This window comes from Pseudopodoces humilis, chromosome 1 (genome assembly GCF_049639895.1).
Source record: "Pseudopodoces humilis isolate 2021_Gansu_Grassland_sample_001 chromosome 1, ASM4963989v1, whole genome shotgun sequence".
Lineage (NCBI taxonomy): Eukaryota > Metazoa > Chordata > Aves > Passeriformes > Paridae > Pseudopodoces > Pseudopodoces humilis.
In genome coordinates this window covers 21,383,691-21,411,267 of record NC_142200.1, presented here as the reverse complement: position 1 = coordinate 21,411,267, position 27,577 = coordinate 21,383,691, and the positions used below count along the sequence as shown (strand labels likewise).

The following is a 27,577-nucleotide window of genomic DNA, read 5'->3' as shown; positions in this document are numbered from 1 at the left end:
ATTTTACATAAAATAACAGGAACAACACATTATAAACACTTGACACAAATGTTGCTGGCATTTTTCTTGACCTTTCAAAATGGTCTTTCAAAAACAAGTACCTCATTTTGATGGGTGTGGGATACTCAAAAGCTCTAAGTTAAATGCCTCAAAAGCAGTTTTCAAAACTGTGTTCTAAAGCATATTTCATTAGGCTACACAAGACCAGTTTTTGGCACTTTTTCTTGAAATGAAGGGGAAAAGAGCACATTGAAACAAGATTATGCATTATTTTTGAGGAATTCAGCAATTTCTTGGAGAGATAAATTTACTACAGCTTTAAAATAACAGAGTTAGTGCACATTTTGAATGGTTGCAGGACTGGGTAATGGCTAGTACAGGAGCCTCAGGGGATTTTATTGTAGTTAACTCATCCTTCTGTTCTCTTCCTACTTTAACATCCTACTATTATCTGCAAAATAAAAAGGTTGTGCTTAATACAATATTTATAACTATAGGTAACAGTCAGTTACTTTTTGGCTTTACTGTACCAGCATGTATTAGAAATAAACAGAACTATATATTACTGCTACTACATTGCAAAATGTTGTATATATTGCAAAGCTGCCTCAATAATAGAAGGCAGTTAAAGACCTCTGCACTGAAATCTGCCAAAGCTGATACTGCAATCACAAACATGTGTTGTTACACTTCTTGTGGCTCATCTCCACATGGTGCAGCTGTTGTGTCGGCTAAAGAAAATGCAGGCCCAAGGGAAACAAATTTAATTCAGCTGGGGTGACTTCCACTGTAAAAAAGTGCTTTAAGGAGAACAGGTGTCTTACAGCAAGAGGGATTGTTTGAGAGGTTTTCTCCAAAGTTGCTTTGCTTCTAGGAAAGCTATTCTAAAGTGGTATGCCTGTGATAATAATCTTTTGCGGTCTAATTTTTAAGTAATGCCCTTCAGAAATGCAATGGATTCCAGAAATTCTGTTTTTGTTTGTTTGGCTCAGTCCTAGGACAGGAAAGCTAGTACAGGACCTTATGCTGCTCGTTAGGAGCTGGAGAAAGCCTCATTGCTATTATTCAGATTCCTCAGCCTCAAGAAGGTTTATTTAATCAAGAAATTATTGTACCAGGCAGACCTGCAGGCCATGTAAGTCACCAGCTGACACCCCTAGAGCTGTGCCAGTTTTAACCTGTGTAACTATTGTTTTAAGTTTAATTTTTTACTAAATTCACTTAAATGTAGCTCCTTCCTCAATATGTTCCCATTTAGTCAAAACAAATAAGCTAAGGTATACTATGATCTCTAAGAAAACAGTAATAAGTATATGACTTTTTTTCTTTTCCAGGAAGACATTTACCTTATGCACTATGATACCTCCTCTAGCTCCATCATGCGTTCCCACCTCTCTGCTTTCTGTGTCCTTTGGTTTATCAGAATGGAAACTGTTTGACTGATGTTCAGCAGCCTTCACACTGTGGGCAGTAGCACATCCCACAGCACTGAGGCACTGGGATCCCTGGAAGCTGGGAAAGACTTTTCCAAGCAGGCTCTCAGGATGTCTCTCTTTAAGTGCTGACTGAACCAGCCCTTCAGGCAGATACTGCAGCAAACAGCAGGTGTTCCTCTTGTCAGCTCTCTTTCCAAAATAAGGTTACTGCAGAGGGCAGTCTCTTCTTGTGTAGATGTCTTCACACTGCACTTTCCTCATTTGGGTCTGTTTTTTCTATCTCCTGTAATTCATTTTCTTTGAGGCAACAGAAGTCCAAATGGGGGATAATTCTCCCACACATTCCTACAGTGTTGGTTCTCTACAGGATGTATAGGAGTTGCTTTCAGCTCTTCTTTCTCACATCTTAACTAAATAAATGTTATGACAAAATTCTGTCTTTACTTTTGCAAAGTTAAACTTCTTAGCTCCTTCTTCAATATTTATTGCCAGATGTTGGGTCTTCAGAGTGTCATATGCAGACCTTGGGCTGTTTTTTTGACTTTTTCTCAAATTTCTGAATTAAAGACCTAGTACTTCTCCTTTTGAATAGCATTCAGAACTCAGCAAGGTCAATAGCAAAATTCATGAGAATTTTGATCACTATGTCTGCATAAAGACCTGGAGCACATCTTGCATTTTTGTCAACTTCCCTTTACCAAGGGAAAGAAATTTGTTCTGCCCTTGCTACTTTTCTCAACAGGAGTTGTGAAAAAAGCCCAAAGTCACACTGATGGAAGGAACTGCCATGGCCGTGCATGAATTCAAAAGCCAGGAGTAGATGGACCATACCCTGAAAATGAGGGGGAAAAAGTATTCCAATTAATGAAATAAGGAGCAACAATGTAGTGAAACCTGCATTTGCAGTGAAACCATTAGGGAAACAGTCACTCTTTACTGTGTTTATATACAACCAGTATCCCAAACACTGGGAAAAAAAATAATTTGTAGAGTGAGATTAATTCAACAAAGTGTCTGAGTGTCACTGAGGGAAGCTGCTTAAAGTGACATCTGAATTTAAGATTAACCTCTTGCTTTTCATGGTGTTGGACTGTGTGCTTATCAGGGAAGTTTTATGTTTGAGGTTCAGGGAGAAGGTGATGGCCATGTCCTCTGAATGCTTTCAGATGACTGATTTTCAGAATGTTGCTGGCATTCTTCCAGCTGAAGGCCTGGCCATTAGATAAGCTTAACATTATGGTGGCCATTTGCAAAACAGATGAGAGCAGGAATAGCAAGAGGAAATGAGAAACCCAAGAAATCAGGAAACTCCCTGAAAGTAAAGTCTAGCATTGGAAGGAAAAGTCTTAGATCCTTCCACTGAAAGAAAAACTATTAAGCATAAATTTTCAGCTGGTAAAAGTATAGCCACTACCCCAAGGGAGACAAAAACACTGACTGAAGCAATACTACCACGAGTGCTGGCTTAAAGAAATCTAGGAAATGTTGCACTAGCTTCCTGTGTGAGAGTCTAGACAAAAATTTTTAGATATTGCCAGATAGGATACGATTACTTCTGCATTCAGGTGGGGGGTTTTAGTTTGGTTTGGTTTTCATTTTTAATGGTGAAGCCCATAGCTCTGCCGGCTAAGAACTCTGTTTAATAATCCCTCCTCCGCCAGTATTTAAAGTGTGTTAAATGGCATTAGAGCATTACACTAGCAGAAGATTTGACAGATATCATTTGGCAGATCCTGTGGTGGCCATTCACATCACCCTTACAGCTGCCTCTTCCCTCTCTCTGCCAGAAATTATTGCTTCTGGAAGTGGCTTGGCAAAAGGATCATACCTATAGTTCAGCAATTGTTGTTCAGCCAGATGCTGTAATTCAAACTTGCAAGCAGAGATAGCTGAGGGCCATTCATTTTTGTTCAATATTTAGTAGCTGAAGTGTCCTTTGCACTGGCATTTGGAAACATTGTGAGCAGTGATCTGTGGTTACCACATTTTCACTATCAGGCTTTCACATGGCAATGGAACTTATTGTGGTGGAAACAGGAATGGGGCTCTCTCCACTGGTAATTTCCTGGCAGAAAGAAAATATTAAGTCATCTTTTTTTAATCAAAGAGCCTCACCTGAGTAAATATTCTAGCAATTCCAATTTTTAATTTTATTATCATAGTCTGTTGCTCGAGCTGTGTTTTCTGACTGTGCAGCAATAATAGTGCCATGAGCACATGAAGATTTTTCAAACTGGCATTGTATTCAGTTCCTCTTACATTTCCACTCATAATCTGCATAACATTATTAAATCTTTCCTGTACATTATTTAGCCTCTGGGATCAAATGAAATCATACATAACTGGAACTCTTCGGACTTTGACAGATGTCCTCTGGCAGATTTTTTGCAGCAGTTTTTAAGTTGTTACTGCTTTTAGCTATTTTCTGGCCTTTTCCTGGAATTGGACGCATGTCAGCTGCTCTGGTGGAAAACACTAACCTCTTAGCTTTTAAAGATGATAAAAGTGGGTTTGAGTTACTGTACCAGACTTTGAACTGAAGTGACTTGAAGGAAAGGTATGGTCCTTTTCACCAGCTCACCTGCAGGAAGAGTAGCACTCCACAGAGGGCTGTCAAAAGGGTTGGGAAGGTAATGCAGAGGACTTGCTTGCAAGTTTCTGGAGCAATATTTACAGCATCATGCCTCTGGTTCTTTTTCCATGGGAGAGCACTGGGTATTCTCCTAAAAGAGTGAAAGTAATGAAAAAAATACTAAATTTTTGCAGCTCTATTTTGAAATAATACAAGTTCTCCTGAAACCAATCTGCTTTGTGGGCTGTCTCCTACTGTGGTGTTATGAAGTTACCCTAAGTAATACTAAGTTATTACTGCCTAGACAGTGCACGGTTTGTTTCTTTTCATCTCTACACCTCTCATCTCTACTCTTCATCTCTACATCTCTCACCTCTACAGAGTGTTATCTCTGCTTAAGTTACTATACTTTCTACGGATTTGGAGCAACCATATAATACAGAAAAAAAAATCCCACACCATCTTATTTTGATGAGTTCAGGCATTTTTGATCAACTGAGAATTTAAGTCTGAATAAACTGAAGAATGTGACGCTGCATTCAAGAAGCATACTTTCACTTTAAGAAACCACAGCTGCAACAATAAGATGGAAATTTGACACACACTGGGTTGGAGGTGGCAAGGATTAAAGGTATGGAATTAGAAAATAAACCCCTTATGCTGTTGAACAGAATATGGGACATAAATCAATGACTAACTTTGGCTAAGCTTTGCCTTATGGAGGTATGCAGCATTGCAGCTTCACAGTTATCAGTATTTGTCATCTTGAGTATCAGTACACATGCCAGATGCAAAAGAGGGGCCCAGAGAGAACATGGGGGATGAGGAAAAGAAAATTAATAGTTTTAGTGACAATGTACAGTATTTTGATGTGAAACAGAACTTCTGTAATATTTCAAGGAGCTTACATACATACATATGTGTGTGTGTACATATATATATATGGACAAAAGCTGTTGGAAATAAGCCTTGAACTTCAAAATGTGCCTGATTAAAAAGAATACTGATAAAAATTGAGACAAGAACAGCTGGAACTTTGATTGCAGTTATGCTTTCTTCTGGATGTTTATTTCTAGATCACTTTTGCAGCTGCTTTTATCTACTTCTTAGAAGTTCTTTTAGATTTGAGGAACCATTAGCTGTAAAAGTAAACATCAGCTCAAGTCTGGTTTTATAGATCTTGAAACCATTGAGGTTGGGAAAGATAATGTGAGAATAGTGCTGAATTAGATCAGATTTAAGTGATGCTTTGAACAGACTTTTAGCATTTCAGGGTCCACCTGTGATTCTAACAGAACACTGAGTATTTCTAGTATTGTTCTTTATTAAGCAATTAGGAATTTCCAAGCTCTAGGAATTAAAATACTTTTTTGGCAAACTTAAATTCATGTCTCACTGTCATTCAAAAGACAGAATGCTTTCAAAGTATGCCTCCCCTATCTAGGTAGAGAGATGGTCCTTAAAACTAGTTCTGCTGCCTTTCAGTATCTGTCATATATAAATATTATGCTTTGAATAAAACAGATCTGAAGTTTTGACTCCATTTCACTCTGTTTTGTTATTGTAGTTGTTTAAGAGTTCTTTAATAACTGTGGGTTTTATTTGCTTAAGAGATGCCTGTTTGGAGACTGGAGAAAGGTCAGAGTTAACCCTGCTTAACCTTAGCTAATGACCTATATTGGTGGTCCCTTTTTTAGACCTCATGAGTGTCAGCAATGATGCTGTGGCCACTGACTGACTTTCATGCCAGGTCCCACTGAAATAAACACACTGTTATACTTTATGCTTCTTCCCAATATAAATTTTTAACACACTATATTGGTCAAAGCCCTCTGGTTAAATTCACTGAGACTTCTCTATTTTCAGATTTAAGATTTTAAGAATTCAAGCACAAGTTACATTTTGTTAAAAAATCATTTCAGATGGCTGCATGAGTCTTCTTCTGGGACCATTCCTGGATTCAAAAAATAATTTTTCAGTTTCTACATTCAGCTTTCATTTCTCTGTCCCAAGCATTTCTGGTAATGATAGAGATTTCCTCACATTTCTCCATAGGCATTCTCTCTAGGCTCCCTGAAACCCCCTAGTCTTGCAGATGCCATTGATCCTTGCTCCCATCACAGCCAGGAAGGCTGTCATTACAAAGCATTCCATGCGCCAGGATCTCTTCTGCTCCCTTCCACACACCTACAACCTCCCAAAAGAACAGGGTGCTGTACCTTCACAGGCAGGGTTCACCCAGCAGTTCAGAAACACACATCCTCATAGCAACTGTGACATTCAAAAGCTCCTGGTTGCATTTGGGAAACCAGTAGTCACAAGGACAACTGAGTGGAAAAGGAGAATATATATTGCACTGGAAAGTTTGCAGTGTGGCTGGCTATCTCATTCCCCTCTTCTCTGGAGCTGGAAATAAGAGGCCTTGAGTCAGTTCTGTTTCTACTTCAATGTCGTGTCCTTGGCTTTCAGCACTCCTCTGGTGCTAAAATGAGTTTTGGTGCTGAAGTGAATGGGTTTTATGTTTTTCTTGGAGACAATTCTCAAGGGAGAATTTGAAAGAACAGTATAACATCTAATAATTTTCACCAGCCTAGCAAGGGTGAGCAAGCCAAATAAATGAAAGAGTTAATGCAAACATAAATCCTGCAATAAACATTGATACTGTTTATGAGACAGACCATGCCATCTACTCTAGACTAAACAGGGAAAAAGGCCATTTGCAAGCTTCACCCTACCCTTCACAGTCCCGTCCAAGTCCCTCAAATACTCCTGGGGTCTGTGAAGGGGAACTAAGGAGAACAAGCAAAATGCCAATCCTCTGAGCAGAGACCTATACCATCCTGGGAACAGAAAACAAAAGTCCATGAGCAAAGAAGGTGGAAATCCACTGCTGGATCTTCACTCTGATTTGTCCTGGTTTCACATGTTTTCAGTTTTTTGCTGACTCACAATACCCAGACACCAGAGACTGCAGTGACACACTGGCTCAACTCGACTGGAAGAAAAGGAAAGTGAGGTAGAAGAGTATTCTTTACCAGAAAGTCTTCTGACTGGTCCATGCCCATTTCAGTTCTATTCTTGAACTGATCTCTTCCTTTTCCCAGCTGTGGCTTTGACTGTATGCCAGAGTGATCTTGCCCTGAGCTTTCCCCACAATGGCTATGGAGGGTTCATGGAGAAAAAGAACTCTTTTTCCCATGCCATAAGCTAAATTCTAACTGTTCTCCACTGCAAAATCTCTACAGTGCATCAATCAGCATTGCATCCACAGATTCTGTGTTAGTGCCACTGTCCTTTCACCCAACAGGATGATGGAGACAGTGGTGCTATGAGGTGGCAGCAGAAGCTGAGAACACCAGCACTAAAGGCAAAAACAAGGTAGTCATACAGATACCAGTGCCAACAACTTAACTCATGGAAAAGGACATGAAAGCAAGCATGATGAAAATTCTTGCCTAGAACAGTAACTGCTCTTGGGTTTTTTATAAACTTTGTTCATTTGTTTATTTTTCTGAGGCAGTCTGAAAATAGTATCCCTGATTAAGTAAATATTTAAAACCAGCAGTAAACCACACATGCAGCAGATGACTGGCGTATAAAGACATTGGAGCACCTGCTTAGATATTGCCCTGGGTAGCAATGATCTTAAGCATGCACTTATATACTTTTTGGATCATACTGAATAGAGACACAGAGTTATGTTCAGCCTTGGCAGTGTCTTTAAGTGCTTTCTAATGCCTTACCCTGGTAAGCTTTCCCTCGATTTCCTTGTATTTCAGCAATCTTCAATAACTTAACCTTCAAAAACCCTGATTTTATTAAGAAGTGCAGGGTTTCATCAGTAAGGTTTGTCTGGACATTGTAGAAGTCAATCTGACCAAGAATGACTCTTAGTTTTTTTTAATATCCATTATTGTCCTTTTCTTTGAATTAGATGCCACAAAGAACTGAAAAAAACTCACAGAGATTACTACAGACCTTGTGCACATCTGTAAGTGATGATTTGCATATGCTTGCACCGTGCTTGTAATGCTCTGAAAATATCTGAAATGCTCTGTAGTATCCTGGTTTATAACATATCCTTCACCACAGTTTACACATTGAGAATGCATGCTGAAAACAGGAAACCCGCATATGGAGGGTAGGTAAAAGAGGATTATAGTATACATGCATTCAACAGAATAGTCCCAGTTTAAAAGTATCATGAGCATCAGGCTTGCATAAACAAATCAGTGCTTAACCCACAGATGTATCTAATGACCAGATGGATTCTGCATGTTTACAACTGGAAAAAACTCTCTGAGCTTTTCTATTGTTTGTTGACTTACACCCTATAATATTAATTTTATTTGTGAAACCAAATTATTCACTGGGATATTGCAAGTTCTTAAAAGGAAATGGAGTTACTTAATATATGCCACAGGAGAAGATATATGGATCTGTTCTCTGCTGCCTTGGAGTTCTCATGTCCTAGGTGAGTTACGAGGCATGTGACTGAAAGTACAACTGCATTTCTTAAACCAATTTATCGCTTTTATACAATATTTCTTTTAGATTTCCCCCCTAGAAGTTGGATCAGAGATTGCAAACTTCATTATCCTTTCGGCCTGACTCAGCTGCAGAACTTTATAGGAGCCTGAACTCAGGAGTGTAGTCTACAAACCCATGGCCGTGCAGCAGGCAGGCAGCCCTGAAGCCCTGCCGACCTTCACCTTGCAGGTGTCCTTTGACTTGTCTGCCAAGAGAGGGAAAATGCCACTGCCAGAGAGTAAGCAGAGCCTGTCAGCCTGGGGACCCTCCGCAGTCCCAAGGCTCAGCTTGGGGGCTCAGCAGTGAGGTATGGAGCAATGGGAAAGGGGCCCACTCCTGTGCAATGGGTCTCTGTGGCTCCGCAGCACAGCCCTGCTCAGTGTTTCTGTGCTGATGGCAGGAAAGACTTTAGCTGAAAAGTTGCTTAAACCAAACTAGAGCAAGGATGTTGTATTTCTTTATGTCTTGACATCTGTTCACTTCAGACACCACAAAAACCTCTCATTGCTGATGGCCGGGGAAGGAGCATTTTAGGCTAGGAAAGTCCTTTTATTGAGAGCTCGGGGCCCGCCGTCGGGGCAAGGCAGCAGCACCGCAGCCGGCCTCATCCGCACCATCCATCACCCCATCCGCACCGCGCTATTGCACCGAGGCAATAGCTGCGCCACGGCGCAAGTTCCGCGGGACGAGCGGCCCCCAGCGCTGTGCACACGGCAAAGACGGACTCGGTCAGAGGCGGTTTGACGCTTCTCCCGGTGCGCCCGTCAGCTCCGCCGCGTCCGACGTGGAGCCAGGAGCTTCGGGAGCGGGGAGCCGGGGCTCGGCTGTGGCCGGAGACCAAAAGCCCCCCGGGGCTCTGTGTTCCCTAGAGAGGGGAAGAGGAGGAGGAGGCACCCGTCGGGCTGGCTGCGGCTGCGATTCACATCGGGGCGGCAGCCGCGGTGCCGCGGGTGAGGCTGCTGGGCCCGCTCCCCGCTACCCAGGGGCAGCCCCGCGGCCGGGACCGCGGGCAGGGGCCCAGGGCCAGTGGGTGGCGGGGCTTGAACGTCCGGGGGAGACGCGGGCAGTATCCAGCCCGCTGAGGTCGTTGCGTGCTTAATTACTTTCTTCTTTCATGGAGATAAATCGCGGCGATATTCTACGGGGATCTGTGTCCGAGAAGGGAAAAAGGGGACGCTGAGCGGGAGTTGCAGCGGCGGTGTCCCCCGGAGCCTGCCAAGCGCCGCGTCCCCGGCCGCCTACGCCTGTTTGTTAAATCTTGGCATTTCCTGACTAGTTCAGTAAAAACAAAACAGAATATCCCACCCAATAAATCGAAGCGAAGCCTGTGATGATTTAGTCACCAAAAAACACCAGCGAAATCAGATGCCAGATAATCGGGCGGTCACTGTTTTCCTTAAAAAAAAAAAAACTAAAAAAAAAAAAGTACTCGCTGTGTAGCCGAGTCGCTCGCCGCATCGGCCTGTCAGCCGGGGTTAGCCCAGGGCTGGGCTCGGTCCGCGGTTGCCCTCTCTGCCCAGCGACCGCTCTGCCCTGCACGCCCCGGCTGAGCTTCCGTGAGCCAGCGGCCGTCGGAGGCCCTCGGGTCGCTTCCCAAAGCAGGGTGCAGCGGTGCCCTGCACCGGGACTGTGCTGCCGGCCCGTTCCCTTGGCGTAGCCCCCGTCATGAACCGGAGCCAGCCCGAGTACCCGCTGACCCCTCTCCCTCCGACGCCGGCTGCGGGCGCACCCCTGATCCCCTCTGAAGACCCTGCCCCATTCATTTTCGCGAGGATGAGTTCCAGCGGCCGCGGCCCCCCACTGCCGATAGCGCTCCGTGCATGCATCACGCACCGCAGCCGCGCACGGTGCCCTGCGGTGGGGCCCGACAAGCGCCTCTGCGGGGCCTCGCTGCCCTCTCCCATCTCTGTACTCGGAAAGGGGCGAATGGTCAAGGTTTGCCCCAAGCTTCACGGCCGCGGAGGAACCGCTTTAATCTCTTCCCCGCAGCAAGAACAAACACTGCCTATCTCCTTGTTCCCCTGGACGGGATCCAGCGCTCCGGATGAAATTATTTGGGGGGGGGGGGGGAGGGGGGGGGGGGGGGGGGGGGGGGGGGGGGGGGGGGGGGGGGCGGGGGGGTGCGGTGCGGTGTAGGAAGAGAGAGCAGAGGGAGGCTGAGATAACCGCGGCGATGTCTGCACCGGCGGGACGCGCGGGTGGGAGAAGGAGGTACGAGGTGAGCGCTCGGACGCCCGCGGATAGCGGTGCTGCCTCCGCTCTCCTCGGCGCCCCTCGGCCGCCGTCTCTCGGGCGGTGCGGGGACAGCCCGGCTCTGGGACAGTCCGCCGGGACTCCCATCCCAATGTGCTGGGTCGGCCGGGACACCCACGGCGGGGCCGGGGCCCGGCCGGGGCGGGCGCAGCGCGCAGGGCTCCGCTCCGACCTGCAGGCGGCGCTGCAGCACCGCGGGCCGCGGCCGCCGGGCACAGCGCTCCCCCCGCGCCGCCCGACCGTGCCCGCGCCCGGCCCGACACAGCGGCCCCGCCGAGAGGGACGAGTGCCTGGGGGGCGGGAGGGGCTCGCCCCAGGTGGACGCGGAAAGGTGACACGGGAGTGCTGGGCTCCTGCGGGACCCGGCGGCCCGTGGCCCGGCTAGTGTCATCCCTGCTCGACGGGGGCCGCTGCCGGGGAGGTCCCCGGCGTTCGAGCGAGCCCGGGCTCTGGCTGGTGCGGAGCTGAGACAGCATTACCGATGGGCCTCGCGGTCGGCTCTCGCCGCGCACCTGCCGGCCGGGCCGGGAGGAGTCCGGAGTCGCGCCGGGGTCACCGGGTGCTCCCGGCCAGCGCGGACGGGCTGCCGGTGGTGGGAGAGCGCGGCGTAGCCGAAAGGTACCACGAGCAGCCCGGGAGCGAACAGCCCGGGCAGCGACGTCGCACAGCACAGTCCTCCTCCCGAGTTCCCTCCACTTTGAGGCTTTTTCGTTGTCTGGTCGGCTTGTGATTTGAGGAGGTCGTTGTTGTTGGGGGATTTTTTTAGATTCTGGTTTTGATTTTGGGCTGGTTGTTAAATACATATATATATTTTTTTTTTTTTTTCCTCCACAAGTGCGGCTTATTTCTACTTGCTGTAAAGGGCAAGAAATGATGGTTCTCCCGAAACAATTTCCCTTTGATCCTTGGGTCCGGGGGTGTTGTTGTTGGTATCCAGACGCCAGCAGTGCGGGGAAGAAATTGCGACTCTAAAGTCCCTTTTTGGCTTCGTTCTTGAAGCAACCGACCTCCTTCGAGAAAGCAAAACGAGAGTATGAGGGTCCTGCCCCCGCGTGCTGCCGGACTCCCCCAGCCCAGGCGCTGCCGACGAGCCCTTGTCCTCTGCAGGCTCCCCGAGGCGGCCCGCACCCACCTCACACCCGAACCGAGGAAATCGCTCCTTCTCCCGGAATTGTGAACTTCCGTATTCTCACTGCCCGGGAGAAGAAATTCCATTTATTTAGTCTGTCTGGGATTTAAAACAGAGCATTTTCGAAGCAGGGATCTATGAAAAGAAACGAAAAACAGCCCCGGCGGCCAGCGGCAGCCGCGGGCTGCAGCATGCGCCATCCCCGGCTGGGCTGCCCTGTGAGGGGACACGGCCAAAACTTCCTCTGCCGACTCTTATTCCCCTCTTCAATTAATTTTTTCTTACTGTACACTAAAAGGAAAAAAAATAAATCTCCATACAGCTGTAATTTATGTCCTCTTCTCTACCTCGGGCTTGAATTACCAGCATAGACCTTACCTTTGAAAATTTTTCAAAGATATCATTTAAGTGCCATTTCTCCCGACATATTTCTGTCCTTTTCCAATTTTAGTTCCAATTTCCAGTCCAGATCATACGATAAATTCCCCATACATGTGATTGAAATAACGCACATAACAAGATAGTATTACAGATAAAAAATGTAACCCAAAGCTGACATATGCAACCAGTCGCATTGCAGCTATTGGAGAACGTGAATAGAGCTACCTAATCGAGACATTTGAAGAGGGTTAGGGCGGCCTCATTTAGCAGTAAATTCCCCGGTAATAAATTGAAACTGCTTTCGAAACTATGTGTTTGTTCCAGGTAGGGATTGTGTGCTTAGTCACCGCGAATGCGGATACCTCCGCAGAGCTTCTCTTCCCGAATCTGCCCTTAGGCGGCTCAGTCGCAGTGAAAGGGCAGCGCCGAATCGCTGACGGTGCATAGGGCGACCTGACATGACGGTCACAAGCCCATTTGGACGTGAGCACTATCTGCATCCACTCTCGGCGACAGGGGCACCCACAAAAAAAAAAACACGCTCTAAGTTTGGGTGTGTTATTTTAGATATTTACGACAATAGGGCCGCCTATGTCACCCCAGCTGGGGCACGACGGGCAGCCTAGATGGGCGGCGAGACGCAAGGAGAGCGCAAATATCCGCGGCCGGCAGAGGGACGGGGGGCGTCGAGCTGTTCTCGGAGGGAAAAGTCACCTTAGGTGACACGGGGGGAGCGGGGGGCGTCCTGCCACTTTAAAGCCCAGTTGCTACCCAAACACAAGTAAACAGTGGGGCCGGCTCGGCGGGGCGGGCCGGGGCCGGGGCCGCGGCCGGGGGCGGTCCCGTCCCGTCCCGTCGGGGCGGAGCGGCGCGGCCCCGAGCGCGGGGCTGTGCGCGCCGCGGGGTGGGCCGGCGGCTGCGGCGGGCGGGCGGGGACAGCGCTCCACGCCAGTCACCGCTGAAATGTGATGGACCGGGCAGGGGGCGGCTCAGACTCGCTCCGAGCCTCGCCGGGGTCGAAGGCGGGAGGCTGCGGGCGGGAGGCGGCGGTCTATGCCGGGGCTCCGGGACCGCCGTGACCAGAGCTCCCAGACGCGCCGCCCAGCCCTCCGCAACATGCCGGTCGCCGCCGGGCCCCGGCCCCGCTGAGCGCCCCCGCTGTGGATCTAATGTCTCCGTGAAGGTGCCGCGGCCGCCGCCTCAGCTTTGCCCCGGGAGGAGCAGCAGACTGCGGTAGGTGAGTGGCTCCGCTGGCCCGCCCTGCCCGCTGCCGTCGGCGGGAGCGGGGCGGCCGCCCCGAGAGCGGAGCGTGCTCTCAGCCGGGAGCGCGGGGCCGCCGGGTTTACTTTCAATTTGCAGCTCAGCGGCGGCTTGGGGTGCGGGTGTCCCCTCTCCGCGCCGGGGGCGCGTTGGTGCGAGGCCAGGCCACGGCAGCCTCCCGGGGTGGGCTCTCGAGTTCCTTCAGGCGGAACTCCTAGCAGGGAAAAGCCGATCCGTGCATGGACTACGAGCTAAGTAAGCCTCGGGTCGCACTGGAGAAACCTCGGCCGGGGGAAATACCTGGCTGCTCGGGCAGCGACGGCCGCGGCTTCGGGTGAGGCCGTCGGGGAGAGGAGGCGACCCGATGCCCACTCGCTCCCTGGGTAGGACGGCAGCGCCTTTGGGACAAGGTCCCGGCCCCGCCGCGGGAGAACGGGGAGCGCGGGCCGGACCAGCAGGTCGGCGGCAAGCAGGTAGAGAGGGCTGCCCTGACACCGGGCTTAATTTAATTAAGCTCTCTGAATGGAAAGGGAAAAGGAAGTGCCAAGATTTAAGTAACATCCGTTTTTGGTTGACTTTCAACACCCCCCCCCCCCCCCCGCCCCGACACACCTTAATATAAATGGCCTTAAAATCACGTACGAAGACACTTTCTGGTCTTTTTTTAAAATACATTTTACTAAAGTTACCTCCAAATACAAATAGTAGCAGATGTACTGCCATTCAGACAGAAGTGTAGTTTTAAAAGTTTCTACCTTCAAATGAGGATTTCGAGCTCAGAACAGTTTTCTCAGAGTTGGTTCGTAGACACCAAAACGAGCGTGGTGCAATGACACCCCCACACAGGCACCAAACGCTGCTGTAACAGAGGGAGCTCTGCCCTACAGAAACACTGCCCCTACCTCGGTCGTAGCTCCCAGCCGGTGGCTCCGAAACCCAGCCTCAAACAACAGGGCTGGAGGTAGGAGCAGCCGGAGCAGCCAGCGAAAAGTGATTTAATATCTTCTGTTTCGGTTCCTTGAGGAAACCGAATAGGAACTCACACTACGACATCTTTAAAAATAAGTCTGTATATATAACCACCTCCCCTCAATAAAACGAAAAAGTCTCCATATATAATAGTATCGATAACTGTCCCCAGTATCGATACAATCACAAACGAGGAAAACTGGGAAGCAGTGGAGGAAGCTTCGAAGAGGCACGACTCGAGGCAAACGAAAACAGGAGTAGGCAGCACTTCACTTCACTCCCGACCTCCTTGCCACAATTTTTTCCCCCCAGTCGGCCAATTATGAGATGCCACAAACGTGGAGGAAAGGTATTTTAGGAAAAAAATGGAAAAGTGTCTTTCCAGCCGGAGTGCGTGCGGTGCCAGCGGAACGGCAGGAGCCGGGCAGCAGCGGCCCGGGAGGCAGGGACACCGCTCACGGAGCGCGGGCTCTGCGCTTGGAGAGTTTCCTTAATTTTTGTTGTTGTTCGGAGCGGGTGGTTTAGGATTTTTCCGGGGGGAGGGTTTATCGTTTATTTTGGAAACTGCGCGTTACCAGACCCTCCACACAAATCCCTTGAGGTGCTGGGTCACCCCCGGCCCTACCTCTTGTTTACAGGCCCAGAGAGACCCCGGCGTTTGCTTTGGCCGCTTTTCTGGGTCGCGGCAGCCTCTTGGCTGCTGGAAGTGAATCCTCAACGAAAGCAAAAAAAGAGGAAACCGCAGGGGCTTGTCCCCCGCTCCCATGTCCCCTTGCCCCGTGGGAGGGGAGCGTCGTCCCGGGTTCGCCGAGGGGACCCCCTTGCGACGGGCCCGGCGGTTTCGGTTGAATGGGCTGAGTGAAACCCTCTGACAGTCACACACCGCTCATTAGCTCACTGCCCTGCCGCTCCGGCGGAGCTCCCGGCCGGGGGACGCCCGAGGGGGTGTGGGGGGCTCGGCCGCACAGCTCCGTCCCGCCGGGGCTGCGCTCGCCCTTCTCGGCCCTGCGACACGGAGGGAGCCGACTGCGGGGCAGCGCCGTGCCAGGCGGCCCTCGGTGGGCCGGGGAGGCCTCCGGGCCGGCCGCTCTTCTCGCCGCCGGTGGGATGGCTGCTGCGCGGGGGGCTGGGTAGGAGGTGTGCGTGCGGGGCAGGGTCTCCTTTTCTCTCTTTCGGTTATCTTGATAAATGAGTTGTTGTTGAAGGAAGAAAAATAAGCAACGGAGCTAGGACGAACGCGGGGCTTATTCCCCCCCGCTCCGCCCCCCGGGCCTGACTCGGCTCTCCGCGAACACCCCGCTGTATCCCGGGAAGGCCCCAGCCAGGAGGGGTCGGGGTCGGGGCCTCCGCGCCCGCAGGAGGCCGGACGGAGGGTGGAAGCGACGCCGGGGGTCAGGTCGGCGCGGGGGGCATGGGGGAGGCGGCCCCGGGGTCCCCGCGGTGGGCGCTGCGGGGGAAGGTGGCAGGGCGGCGGAAAGCGGAGAGGCTTCGTCCCCTCCCGCGGGTCTGTCCCGCCTGTATTTTTACACGATTCGTTTAATTTGAATTTGCGGCGCCTTCGGCTGGCTCGGTGCGGTGTTTTCTCCTTTTCATTTTAATTTCGGGTGGGTGTTTTGGGAACGCTATTTTTATTTATTCATTTGCTACGCTTCAGCTTCTTCGGTCGAAGCGATCGCGCCGTGGGTCAGTGTGCGCCGCCGGTCCCGGCGGAGGACGGGAGCCTGGGCTGTGGCGGGGCGCTGGGGCCGCGGCAGGGCAGCTCACCGGAGCCGTGCCTGGCCCTCCCTGGCTCCGCTGCTGCGCTCGCCTGGGCTAAGGAGTACCACGCTGCTCTCAGTAAAAGTCTCTCTCCCCGCCTTTCTCCCTCTTTCTTCCTAGGATTTTCTCCCCATCTCGGAAGCCCATCCAGAGGCACCAGCTGCTCCCCCGACTCGCGCCCACCTCGGGAAGATGGGAAGCAAGGCTCTGCCAGCCCCCATCCCGCTGCACCCGTCCCTGCAACTCACTAACTACTCCTTCCTCCAGGCTGTGAACACCTTCCCCGCAGCTGTGGACCAGTTGCAAGGTCTGTACGGACTCAGCGCCGTGCAAACCATGCACATGAACCACTGGACATTGGGCTACCCCAATGTGCATGAAATCACCCGCTCTACCATCACGGAGATGGCGGCCGCGCAGGGCTTGGTGGACTCCCGCTTCCCTTTCCCCGCGCTCCCCTTTGCCACGCACCTCTTCCACCCCAAGCAAGGGGCCATCGCCCACGTCCTCCCAGCACTGCACAAGGACAGGCCCCGATTTGACTTTGCCAACCTGGCCGTGGCCGCCACGCAGGAGGACCCCCCCAAAGTGGGAGAGCTTGCCAAGCTGAGTCCCGGACTGGCCTCGCCCCTGTCGGGCATCGGCAAGCTGTCCCCGGACAGAAAGCCTTCCCGCGGCCGCCTGCCCTCCAAGACGAAAAAGGAGTTCATCTGCAAGTTCTGCGGCAGGCACTTCACCAAGTCCTACAACCTCCTCATCCACGAGCGAACCCACACGGACGAGCGGCCCTACACCTGCGACATCTGCCACAAGGCTTTCCGGAGGCAGGACCACCTGCGGGACCACCGGTGAGGGGACCACCATGACCGGGGTCGGGCCGTGGGCAGCCGGGGTGGGGTGAGCCGCTCGAGGGGGATGAGACTCAGCGGCTCCGGGAGCCACGGGAACAACACCGTGAAAAGCCCCGGGCTCAGATTCCGTGGCCACGGAGGGACCAGGGCAGCCGAAACCTGCGCTTTGTGTGGGAAGTTCAGCCTCCTGAGGGAGAGCCAGAGGGGTTCGCAGCCGGACATGAAGATCCAGGGGCTTTTGTGCTTCTGAGTCACGATCCTGGGGGATGCAGGGAACAGGACGGGTCGCAGGTGGGAGCTTCCCTGCTGATCCCCCACCCATCTCCGCATGCTGCGGGCGGTGCTGAGAGGCGCCCGCGGCCGCAGAGCTGAATCCTCTCCGCCTTCGCAGAGGAGCGGGCTCCGGTCCGGCCGGCAGCGCAGATGCTGTCCCGGTCTGGCACCAGAGAGTGCAGCCGCGCTTCGATACGAATTATTGCAAATGTTTCGAACCGGCCAAGAAGTTTAACCATACACAGAATAAAAATGGGGAAAGGAAGGAAGAGGAGGGGGAGGGCGTCTAGGGGGGGGTCGAATTTGGGGAAGGGGGGGTCTGGGGTCGTGTGGCCCACGCGCCTCCGGCAGCGCTGCTCACCCCACGGGTTGCCTTCCAGGTACATCCATTCCAAAGAGAAACCCTTCAAGTGCCAGGAGTGCGGGAAGGGCTTCTGCCAGTCCAGGACCCTGGCGGTCCACAAAACTCTACACATGCAGGTGAGCCCGCCCTTCCCCGGCCTCTCAACGCGTGGCGCTGGCCCGGCCCAGCCCGGTTCGGTCCGGCTCAGCTCGGCTTGGCTAGCCGCGGGGCAGGGGCGGTGGCTACCGGGGAATCAGGGCTCTGGTGTGGAGGGGAGCGAGGAGGGTCCGGCCCCGGGGGTCCGCCGGGGGACAGCTGCCCGTGGTTACCTCCGCGGCCGCGGGAGACCCGCGGGAAAACGGCGCCCTTGGGAGAACGGCTTAAAGCCAGCGGGGACGCGTTTAGCGGTGGGGAGTGAGCCCCGGGTTCGGGTTTGTCCACGCAGCTGGTTCGAGGCGTTTTTCGTTGAGGGCTGCAGCCCTGCCCTGGCGGCAGGAGCGGGGCGGCCCGGCGGCGGGATGCGGTGTGGAGGGACCGCCGTGGCGGCCGGGCGGGCAGCGGGAGTCCCGGAGCTGGAGGGCGGATCGGAGACTGTTTTCCGTGTGCCCCAGGGGCGCGGAACATCACGACTCGAGAACCATAAAATAAGACTTTTGGGGCAGGATAGGGAGAGGTGGGCGGCCGCCCGGCCGCACGGGGCTCCTCTCGTTCGTGTCCTCCCCCGATAACTCGAGTTGTGCGTTGCGATGAGAAAAAGTGCAGTAATACGTTAAACCAGGTGGTTTGTGAAGGATTAATCCTTTGCTTGCTTCAAATCTGAACAGGAATCTCCACACAAATGCCCCACATGTGGAAGAACCTTTAATCAAAGAAGTAACCTGAAAACTCACCTTCTTACCCATACAGACATCAAGCCCTACAACTGTGAGCAGTGCGGCAAAGTGTTCAGGCGAAACTGTGATCTACGGCGGCACAGTCTAACTCACACCCCGCGGCAGGACTTCTAGAGCAGCCAGGGACCCGCGCCCGCTCCGGCAGCTCCAACTTGCCCACTTTACTCAAGGAGTGTATTGTAGGAACTCGCAGACGCGCACACACACACACACGGAGACACGCACGCAGACTCGGGGCCAAGCTTTCCTACCACATGTCTGCGAAACTCGTTTAGAGAGTGCGGACTGCAGGATCGGGCCCCTCTCCAACCCACACCCAAGCGTAAAGCTCATCTTGTAGATAATCGCAGCTCATTTTAGAGCTCTGTACAGAATGTGTTTTTTTCTTGGTTTGTTTGTTTTGTATCGTGTCAGATGCACACCGATAACAAATCATGGAGGCAAAGTATCTCTTTAAAAATGTATTTCAAAATAAATCTTTTTTTTTTTTCCAAATACCTCCCGCCTTCTTGTATTATTATCTGAGCATTTGGGCTTTTTTTTTCCTGCTGTGTCAATGCAATGGTAAAGCATATTGAATAAATTTCCTAGCCGGGTAATTGTACTGTCACAACAATTTTGGTGATCGCTTTTGTTTGGTCTGTTCTACTGTCGCTGTTGTGTTATCTATTGTTAAGTAAAATGAAAGTGCCTTATTTGAGAGTTTATAGCTCCATTACTTAATAGTACGAATGTCTAAATACTAACTTCTGTACTTCTTTTATTTTTTTAATTTTCCCGAACGATCTTTTTTAAAGAAGAAAACCAAAGAAATATTTGCAAATAAACAGATCTTAGGAAATAATGCATAGAGCCGTTCTTACGCCAAAGCGGCTTATTAGTAACTTATTTGCAATCAGGCCGTATATTGTAAAAGCTATCCCTCTCGCGGGGATTGCAGCAGGCAGCCTCCTGTCTGTAGACTTTGGACATGAGCAATTCACCCGCCTAGACAGGGACTTTATCCTGCAGAAGACGATTCTTTCCCGACAGCTCTGGAAGCAAACAGCGAGGCGCCAATTCCGCCCTGCGGGCCGGGCTCATCCGCGGGCCCTGTCCCTGCCTGGGGCGCCGGGAGCAGGGATCCCCTCACCCCGCTCCCCTCCTCCGTCTGCGCTGCCGAGCACAAATCACGCCCAGGGGGTTGGACGGAGAGGCGCTGAGGACAGGGATTGTTCCCCCCTCTCGGGAGACCCTCACCCCACGGTGGGGACCCCCAGGCACTCCCCGCCGGGGTGGCTTCGGTGACTCTGCATGTCCGCCCCGTGGGCTCAGTGCCTGCCCCGGCTCTGCAGCCTGCAGGATGGCGGCACCGAACAGTGGGCTCTCCTCCCTCGCCATCCTTGCAAGCCCCTCACCAGTGCCTGTGGACTCTTCTGGAAAGGTGTGGTGCCAACACTAAGGTATTTTCCCTGATATGCTGCAGGGTGACTTGGAAGTGCATCCCCTCATTACCATCCCACTGCTCTTGTCACTTTTGGCACCCTCTCCACAGTGTTTTGGGTAGTTTGGGGCCCCAAAAATTGCTCTTTCTCAGGCTGGGGACAACTGTCTTGCCCTACTCCTCTGCCAAATTAAGGACCAGGTTACAATGGCAGGAACAAATCTTTTCCCCAAGCCCAGGGAGCTCTGTCCAAGGAGAAGGCAATCCACTTGCACCCAATTCAGCAGGGAGGGCTTCACCCCTGGGCTCCATCCAGCAGGATACCAGAACTCCAGGCTGGCCCATCCATGGGAAGGATCACAGATGCTAGCATGCCCAAAAGCAGCAGGTGTTGACAGAGCTGGCGTGGCTGCGCTGTCTCCATCCTGATCCTCATTGGTCCTTCGTCAAGGAACCACCCTGCCTGAACACTGTTAATGAGTAGCAAGTCAAACCCAGCAGTGCCCGGGCTGCAGTCAGACCATCGGTGCAGGCAGCTCTGCATTACTGCCTGCACTGCCTCCACAGAAGGCTTCCACAGGGCAGGGACTTCTTCCCCAGAGCAGGCAGTCAGGTGAATTTCCACTGGTACAGCAGATTTGACAGTGCCAAACTCAAATTTTTTATGTGGTCAGGGCCTATCTCTCCATCTGCTCCTGTCCATGAAGATGGGGAAGGAAAGAATGTTTCTGCAGCCAGAAATACTGGTGTGCTGGCTGAAGAGCAACCTCCCTAGTCAAAGTTTATGTTGGTGCCATCTGGTCTCTTCCTCTTCACTGCCTGTGAACTTGCACCCCTTCTTTGCTGGGGTGCTGCACCGCTGGAAGCATCTTTTCTCACACCCCACCCTGCCATGTTGGCAGCCCTTGTTCTCCCTCTTCAAAATGCTTCTCTCTCCACACTGCTCCTCTCCAAACCTCTCCTCATGGGCATCTTTTGCTCCCTTTTCTTGGGCATCTTCCCAATATCTGATGTCTTCCCGTCGGACTGATTCTTCTACTCCCAGTGCATTCCTGTTCTCTCAGTAGGTTATTTCCCCTAAGTTTCTCTATCCTTATTGTTCTCTGAGTTCCTGTCCCCAGGCCGTTTTTTACGTCCCCAAGTACATGCAGCAAGGCTGGGATAACTCCGTTTGAGTAAACACTCCTGTCAGGATACATATGGGCTTAGTCCACTCCTCATAGGCCAAGTTCTGTGTAAAGTTTGTTTGGAAAGAACTTAATCAGATGAACAATATCAAAGGATGAAATTAAAGTGATTGTATATAGCTAAGGTTTTATTTAATAATTTGAGGTTGCTTGTTTAATAATCTTCCCCCTGAGCAGACACAGACTGTAAATTTATCTTCTGAGGATTTCTAAAGTTCAGCAGCCAGAAAAAAAGCCAAATTACTGAAGCGGGTCAGTGACAAGCATCTCTAACCGTTGGTCCATGGACTATTATTTTATATTTAAACCAGTAGCTATCATCTTAAAATGTCAGAGAATGATCTAGTATTTCTCTTTACTATCAATACAGTTGCCTGTAGCACTGCCACACCCCATTCACTTTTTAAAAATTCATCCCTCCCTGGAAAATTTCAGAGGCAGCTATAAAGAACATGTTGAAATACACATATGGTTTGTTGGTTTTAGACCTGTTGGGAACAGAAACAAGCTCTGTAAAGCTACCTTTTGGGCAGGGCTAGGGTTTTTATAGCCATAAAGTTCCATCCTGACTTTCACAATGCAAACACTAAATACAGCAATATCCCTGTGACTGCCGTTTGTGCCTTTGTGAAGTATCCTCCTTCCCTCTGGAAGTTCTCTGCTCAGTCACAGAACACAGCTCCATGCTTCTGCAGTTTCCCAGAGCTTCCCAAACCACCTGCCTCCTGCTGCTCTGTGTTCCTCTCTCCACTTCTTTTTTGGCACTGCTTTTTTTTTTTTTTTTTGCCTCTACTGACGTGTCTCGTTCTGCACCTTTTGCTGTGTTAGAAGCAGCAGCTGCAGTGCTGTAGCAGGAAAAAGAACTAACTGTGCTACATACCAGGGAGAAAAGAACAGCAGATAATAAGAATGTCACAATAATCTCCATTTTTTGGGGGCAAATTATAGCCCTTTAAGTTGCATCTGAAAACTGAGCTCTTTGCACATCAGTTGCTGAAACAGATGCTGTCCACAGTTGATGGCAGAGCAGCTCAGCCCAGCTAATTGTGCATACAGCTTTTCAATCCGGTAAATATTACTTAGCAATGGCATGTCATGCTATTCCAGGCCAGCATAGACTATATCTGAGCCAGTGCAAATTTGCTAGCAAAGCCCAGCTTTATACCAGTGCCACCCTAGGAATATGCATAGCCCAGATCCAAGTGTCAAACACGCAGCAGCAACCCAGGAATGCAGCATGGCCATGTCTGCCTGGGCCTTGGGGCTGGTTCCCAGGGTCCCTTCAAGTAAAACATGTGAAAAAACACTATTTATTGAAGTCCTCTCTGCTTGCTCTCCCCTTCCTTTTTCCTCTTCCTTCTTCCTTCTCACTGCTCTGCTTTTGTGTGTTTGCTTCAGGAGCTGCTTCTCTTACCCCAGATATCCTGTACTACACCCTGCCTCCTGCTTAGTCTCACCTCCATCTCTTTCCCTACTTTTTTCCCCTCCTATTTATTTTTTTCTTTCCCATGTCTCATCCCACACTTCAATCTCTTTTCCTGAGCAACTTCCTTCTCTTAGACTTTTTGGTTCCCTCTTTTGAACCACTCCAACTTCCACTTGTTGCCTCATTCTGTCCCTCAGCCACCAGCCCATAAGAGCTCCTCTCTCTTCCCTGAGCCAGAGCTCGTGTCCCCTGTGTGGTACTTCTCACACCCTGCTGGTCCTCCCTTGCTGGTCCCATTAATGGATGCAGTGTCCACGTGGCACTCAGGAGGCACCAGAACAGGTGCCATAGATGTACTTGGACCATTTTAAGCATGCTGGCTCTGACAGGGTGGGAACACTGTTGTCAGTAGCGCTGCAGCCCCCAAACTACATGGCACTCATGGAGATCAAGACGGGCCAGTGATTTCAGGTGCAGTGTTCTGGCCTCAGAATATCAAGACTGAGTTTGCAGTTAGTCAGCTGAGCTGCACTGGTGGCTCAGAGCCTCTAATCACTCCATGCTTCTAACACTGTAACTGCAGATAGTCTTCTATACATAACGTGTTGGAGTGACTTGATTTACCAAATTGCATTACACATGGGTTTAGGCATATGTTTCTTTATTTTAAAATTGTGTTGTGTTTACAGCTTATATTTCTCTCCTCATGGCACATTTCTTCCTTCCTACTTATGTAAACTTGTATTAGTTCTTTTAGCAACTCATAACACTGCAGTTATGACAGAAATAGGGTAGCTACCAGTCAAAAAGTTATTTTTATTGAAATTATTAAAAAATACTAATTTACATTCAAAATAAAGGTATCATGTCTATATAAAACATTGATTTTAATACCTGTTTTCAAAAATCCAGGTGCAGATGTTTATGAAACTTTTTACTAGAAGCTCCTAGTTTATCAGATGAGATGTAAAAATATCTACACTGAAACCAGTAAGCATCTTCCCTAGATCTGCATAATTAAGGAAACTGAAGTGTAAGCTGCTTCCCCTTCTCAGAGCTGCCCTTGCAAGCCTAAACACCCTCTCCCAGGTGCAACTTTTAAACACTGCTTGTGACTTCATGATGAGTGGAGCAGGACCCAAAAGCATTGGGTGGGACCCAAAAGCAGTGGCCTTGCACCTTCATCCCTACACAGTCAAGCTGGAGTGGTGCATGGTCCCCTTTCCCTGGGAAGGTTTCTTCCTCTGTCAGCACGAGGGCAGAACTTTGCAGTACAGATTGAACAAAAAAGCTTAATCTAAAGTTTACAGATACAGAAAATACCAAGCTCCACCTGAAGCGAGTGGTGTATGCAGCAGGGCTCTGTTGGCACGGCTGTATCATTGGGGAGAGCACACTGGCTGTGTCCCCAGGCAGCAGGGGACAGCAGGCAGGGGACAGCAGGCAGGGGGACACGGCTCCAGTGCAGACCCTGCATGCTGTGCTGGGAGATGCAGTAGCTCCAGGGGATGGACAGACATCTCTTCTCAGACCTGGCAATGCTGGCCAAAGGTGGCATCTCTCCTGGCTGCAGGCTACCACCAGCCCCAGCAGCCAGGCCTTACAGCCCACACAGGGCTGGCTTGGATTTGGGGAGATGAGGGGCACTCCTACAAGCTGTCCTCCACCGGGACCACAGGGAAAGCTGGTTAAAGAGGGTGCTGGGCAGTCTCTGGGACAATTGGGATTGGCCAAGTGAATCTCCAGGCTTTCAGACTCTATTTGAAATCAGACTCCTCTCAGTAAGAGAAGGGGAGCAGCAGGACTTTTCCTTCCCTGAAATTCTTGTAGGATCCAGAGAGTGGCTCCATCGCCTCACACGGCTGAGGGCTGCAGCTGGGAGAAGATTACAAGCCCCAGGTCTTTTGACTTTCCCTCTCTGCAGAAACCCCCCAGATTTCTGGCTTTGAAACAAGCTGACTTTACCTTGCCTGCAGATCAGGGATGGGATCGGGAGGAAATACTGCTGGCAGGGCGGTGCCGGTGGTGCCGTAGGCAGTGCTGAGAGACTCCCACTCCCCCAGGCAGTGCCTTGACCTGAGGCTCCCTCGCCGTGCGCTAGTGAGGGCTCTCCTGGAGGCCGGGGCATTTTAGAGACCAAAATGGGGGAAGTAGATTGACTGATTGCTTGCTTTTTTTTTTCAAATGTAAGAGGAAGCAAAACCTTTATTTCTTTTCCCCTCGGAGATTATTTGTAAAGCATTATCTCTGCTACTGCCAGCTGACATCCTTTGGCGTCACTATCACTCAGTGCACTGAAGATGCCTCAAGGTGTGTCAGTCGTGCCTCACGTCAATGCGCCTTGATGTATCTCTTTGGCTGGAATTGAAAGGTACAGTTTCTAAATCTCCCGGTGACCCAATTTGCATGGATCACTGGTGCGCTAGAATGTAGCTACTCCTTCCCATCGTGTTAATGCAAGTTTGCCTGCCTTCAAAGCAGCCTGGCCTCCACGAGCCACGCTGAGCACAGACGGAGAGCTCGCACTTGGGTCTCTGTGTGAAACGTGCACGGCTGCTTCAGACTTAGTATCCTCCACACAAGTTACATGCTTTAGGTATTTTCATTGCTATATCATAACCCCTTTATTTAAACATTGTAAATTCTTTTGCTCGATAAACATAGGCAGACAGCTGGATTATCTTCATCCTGGGGCTTGCGGTCAGCGAGCACAGTGAATGCTCCCAGGTTGCGGAGGCACCCTCTCCTGCCCGGCTCCCCGCAGCAAAGCCGGGCAGCAGCGCTCAGCGTCTCGCCAGGAAAAGGACCAAAACGCCTGCGGGGGAGCAGCCCGACAGCAGCTATGGTCACAGGCTCCTTGCTGGGGTGTCCCTGAGACAGCCCTGGGGACAGCCCTAATTAATGCTTCCAGCAGCCCTGTGGCTCCCCGCGCTGTGCTGGCTGCGCACTGCCCTGCCTGCCGGCACGCCGGGATGGGAAGGAGGGTGGCGGGCAGGCAAACCCTCAGGGGCCCTTCTAGAAGGCCCTGAGGCCCAGCTGTGATGGCAGATGGGACTCATGGACAGCTTCAGCCCCGGGCGTGCTCCGGCTGCCTGCGAGGGCAATGCAAATGCAGTGCACCTGCCCGCGGGTGCCGTCACCTCCGGAGTCCTTCAAAGGACGCCTGGCTGGGGTACAATGTAAACCCAGTGCTAACTCAGTCCAGGAGCTGGTTCTGCTGGGATGAATCATTTAAGTGCACAAGCACCCCATGACTCTGCCTCTCATTTCCATGTTGAGGTCTTCTTTTCCCACTCCACAGAGGAAACGATGGCCCGATCCTGGGCAGGAACCGCAACAGAGAAAAGCTAGGAAAACAAGGAAGCATTTGAGGGTATTTCAGTTATATATATGACTGAACAAATCTGGGTAATTGGGTCAGATCCTCACCAACTTCTTTTGTCATGCATCTATTATCCTCTAATTTTATTTTGTGAAAACTGAGTTCTGAAATTAATGCTGCATTAAGAGGTACGTAGCAGCTAACACTATCACACATAATGTTCCTGCCAAGCTACAACCTTAGCTTTGTCATGATTCATATTTTCAATCTCCCATTAAAAAGGTTAAAAACAGATTTTCAATTGTTCAGCCGTGGGCACCTCACATTTTTCTGAGTCTCATTTGCCTTGTTAAAACAAAAAACAGTTTCTACACACACCAAATTTTTAACGAAAAATTAGTCTGCAGCGCAGTCATGTGGTCCTGTCCTTTTCTCAGGTGCACAACAGGTTCACTTCCCTAAAATCACTCAGTAAATTCAAATGAGCTGGGATTATGTCACAGGAGTGAGGGCTATAGGTGGGGACCTTGCAGCCTTTGCCTAGGTCTATCCTTACATAGGCAGCACTTGTTTGTCTGCTTCAACAGTGCTTTCCAACTGGGAAATGAGGATGTGGGTAAATGAACAAGTTACTGGAGGCAAAACAGGGGATGTGGAAGTTCAGCCCCTCAGCTACTGGTCAGAAACTGCTCCAATGTGTTCTTTAACCCCTGACAAATGCAAACTCACTTTGCCTTTCCCACGGGGAATGAGATACCTGGCTTTTGCTACAAGGTACTGTATGTAAGAGGGTGTGGGTGGACACTTGCCACCACAGAGCAGCCAAACTGTAGGTTAGTGACACCTTGTCCTGCAGCTGGTTGTCTCTCTAAACTCTGGGGCACAACAGATAAATTTCCCTGAAAGCCCCACTATAAAATCCTGATTCAGGTGAGGGAATGGCATGGGAGTTTCTGTGCTCAATTGGCCTTTGCCTCACGGCCACTTGCAGGCAGCAACCTGGTTTGACTAAAATTCTTCAGGTTTCAGCAACAGGAAATTGCAGATGAGAGAACGCTCTGTAAAGTGCATTTGCACAGTTTCAGTCACAAGCTGTGAAAAGTAGCAGCTCCCCAAGCCCTCAACTTTAACACTGCTATTAATACTGTTTTTTCTAATAGCATTGAGATTAATGGACCATGAGGGTCTCGTTGTAGTAAACATTCTCCCAATGATGCTCAAGAAACCCACATCCTGTCTTCACACAGTTTGCTCTCTAAATGTCCCAACAAGCTCCCAAGCACCTTATGGTGTCCCAGTCAAAATGGGGAAGGTGAAGGAAGGAGACTCTATTTTAGAACCTGGTTTTGAGGTGTTTCCTCTGCCAGGCAGCAGAACAGGCACCCTGAAATGCTCCTCAAGGCACCCACCAATGATGGGTTGCTGTTCATGATTCATGAGAGGAGAAATAAGGATTTTGTGCAGTGCCTTATTCCTTTTCCTTGGAGAGCCCCAGGCACTGTTCTTATACAGGTGCTTGGAGTACAAGGCAGGAGAAAATCCCTGCCCCAAAACTGGATGGGCTTTGCAAA

General features: G+C 50.5%; 1 protein-coding gene and 1 long non-coding RNA gene across 4 annotated transcripts; both read left to right on the top strand.

The window, feature by feature from the left end:
- The first annotated feature begins 782 nt into the window (after positions 1-782).
- On the top strand, positions 783-1,765 carry LOC148185021 (uncharacterized). Its single transcript, XR_015774509.1, has 3 exons — positions 783-892; positions 993-1,135; positions 1,335-1,765. It is a non-coding gene; the product is annotated as an uncharacterized LOC148185021 (long non-coding RNA).
- An 11,473-nt stretch (positions 1,766-13,238) lies between these two features.
- OSR2 (odd-skipped related transciption factor 2) lies at positions 13,239-19,351 on the top strand. 3 transcript variants are annotated; one of them, XM_088057011.1, is made up of 4 exons: positions 13,239-13,534; positions 16,409-17,136; positions 17,793-17,892; positions 18,580-19,351. In XM_088057011.1, the coding sequence occupies exons 2-4, from the start codon at positions 16,481-16,483 to the stop codon at positions 18,760-18,762; spliced, it is 939 nt and encodes a 312-aa protein (XP_087913137.1). In that variant the 5' UTR covers positions 13,239-13,534; positions 16,409-16,480; the 3' UTR covers positions 18,763-19,351. The 3 variants fall into 3 exon arrangements, with proteins under 3 accessions (XP_087913137.1, XP_014109575.1, XP_005517051.1); XM_014254100.2 differs by having other exon boundaries at positions 13,239-13,538; positions 18,662-19,351; XM_005516994.3 differs by having other exon boundaries at positions 13,239-13,538.
- Positions 19,352-27,577: the final 8,226 nt, after the last annotated feature.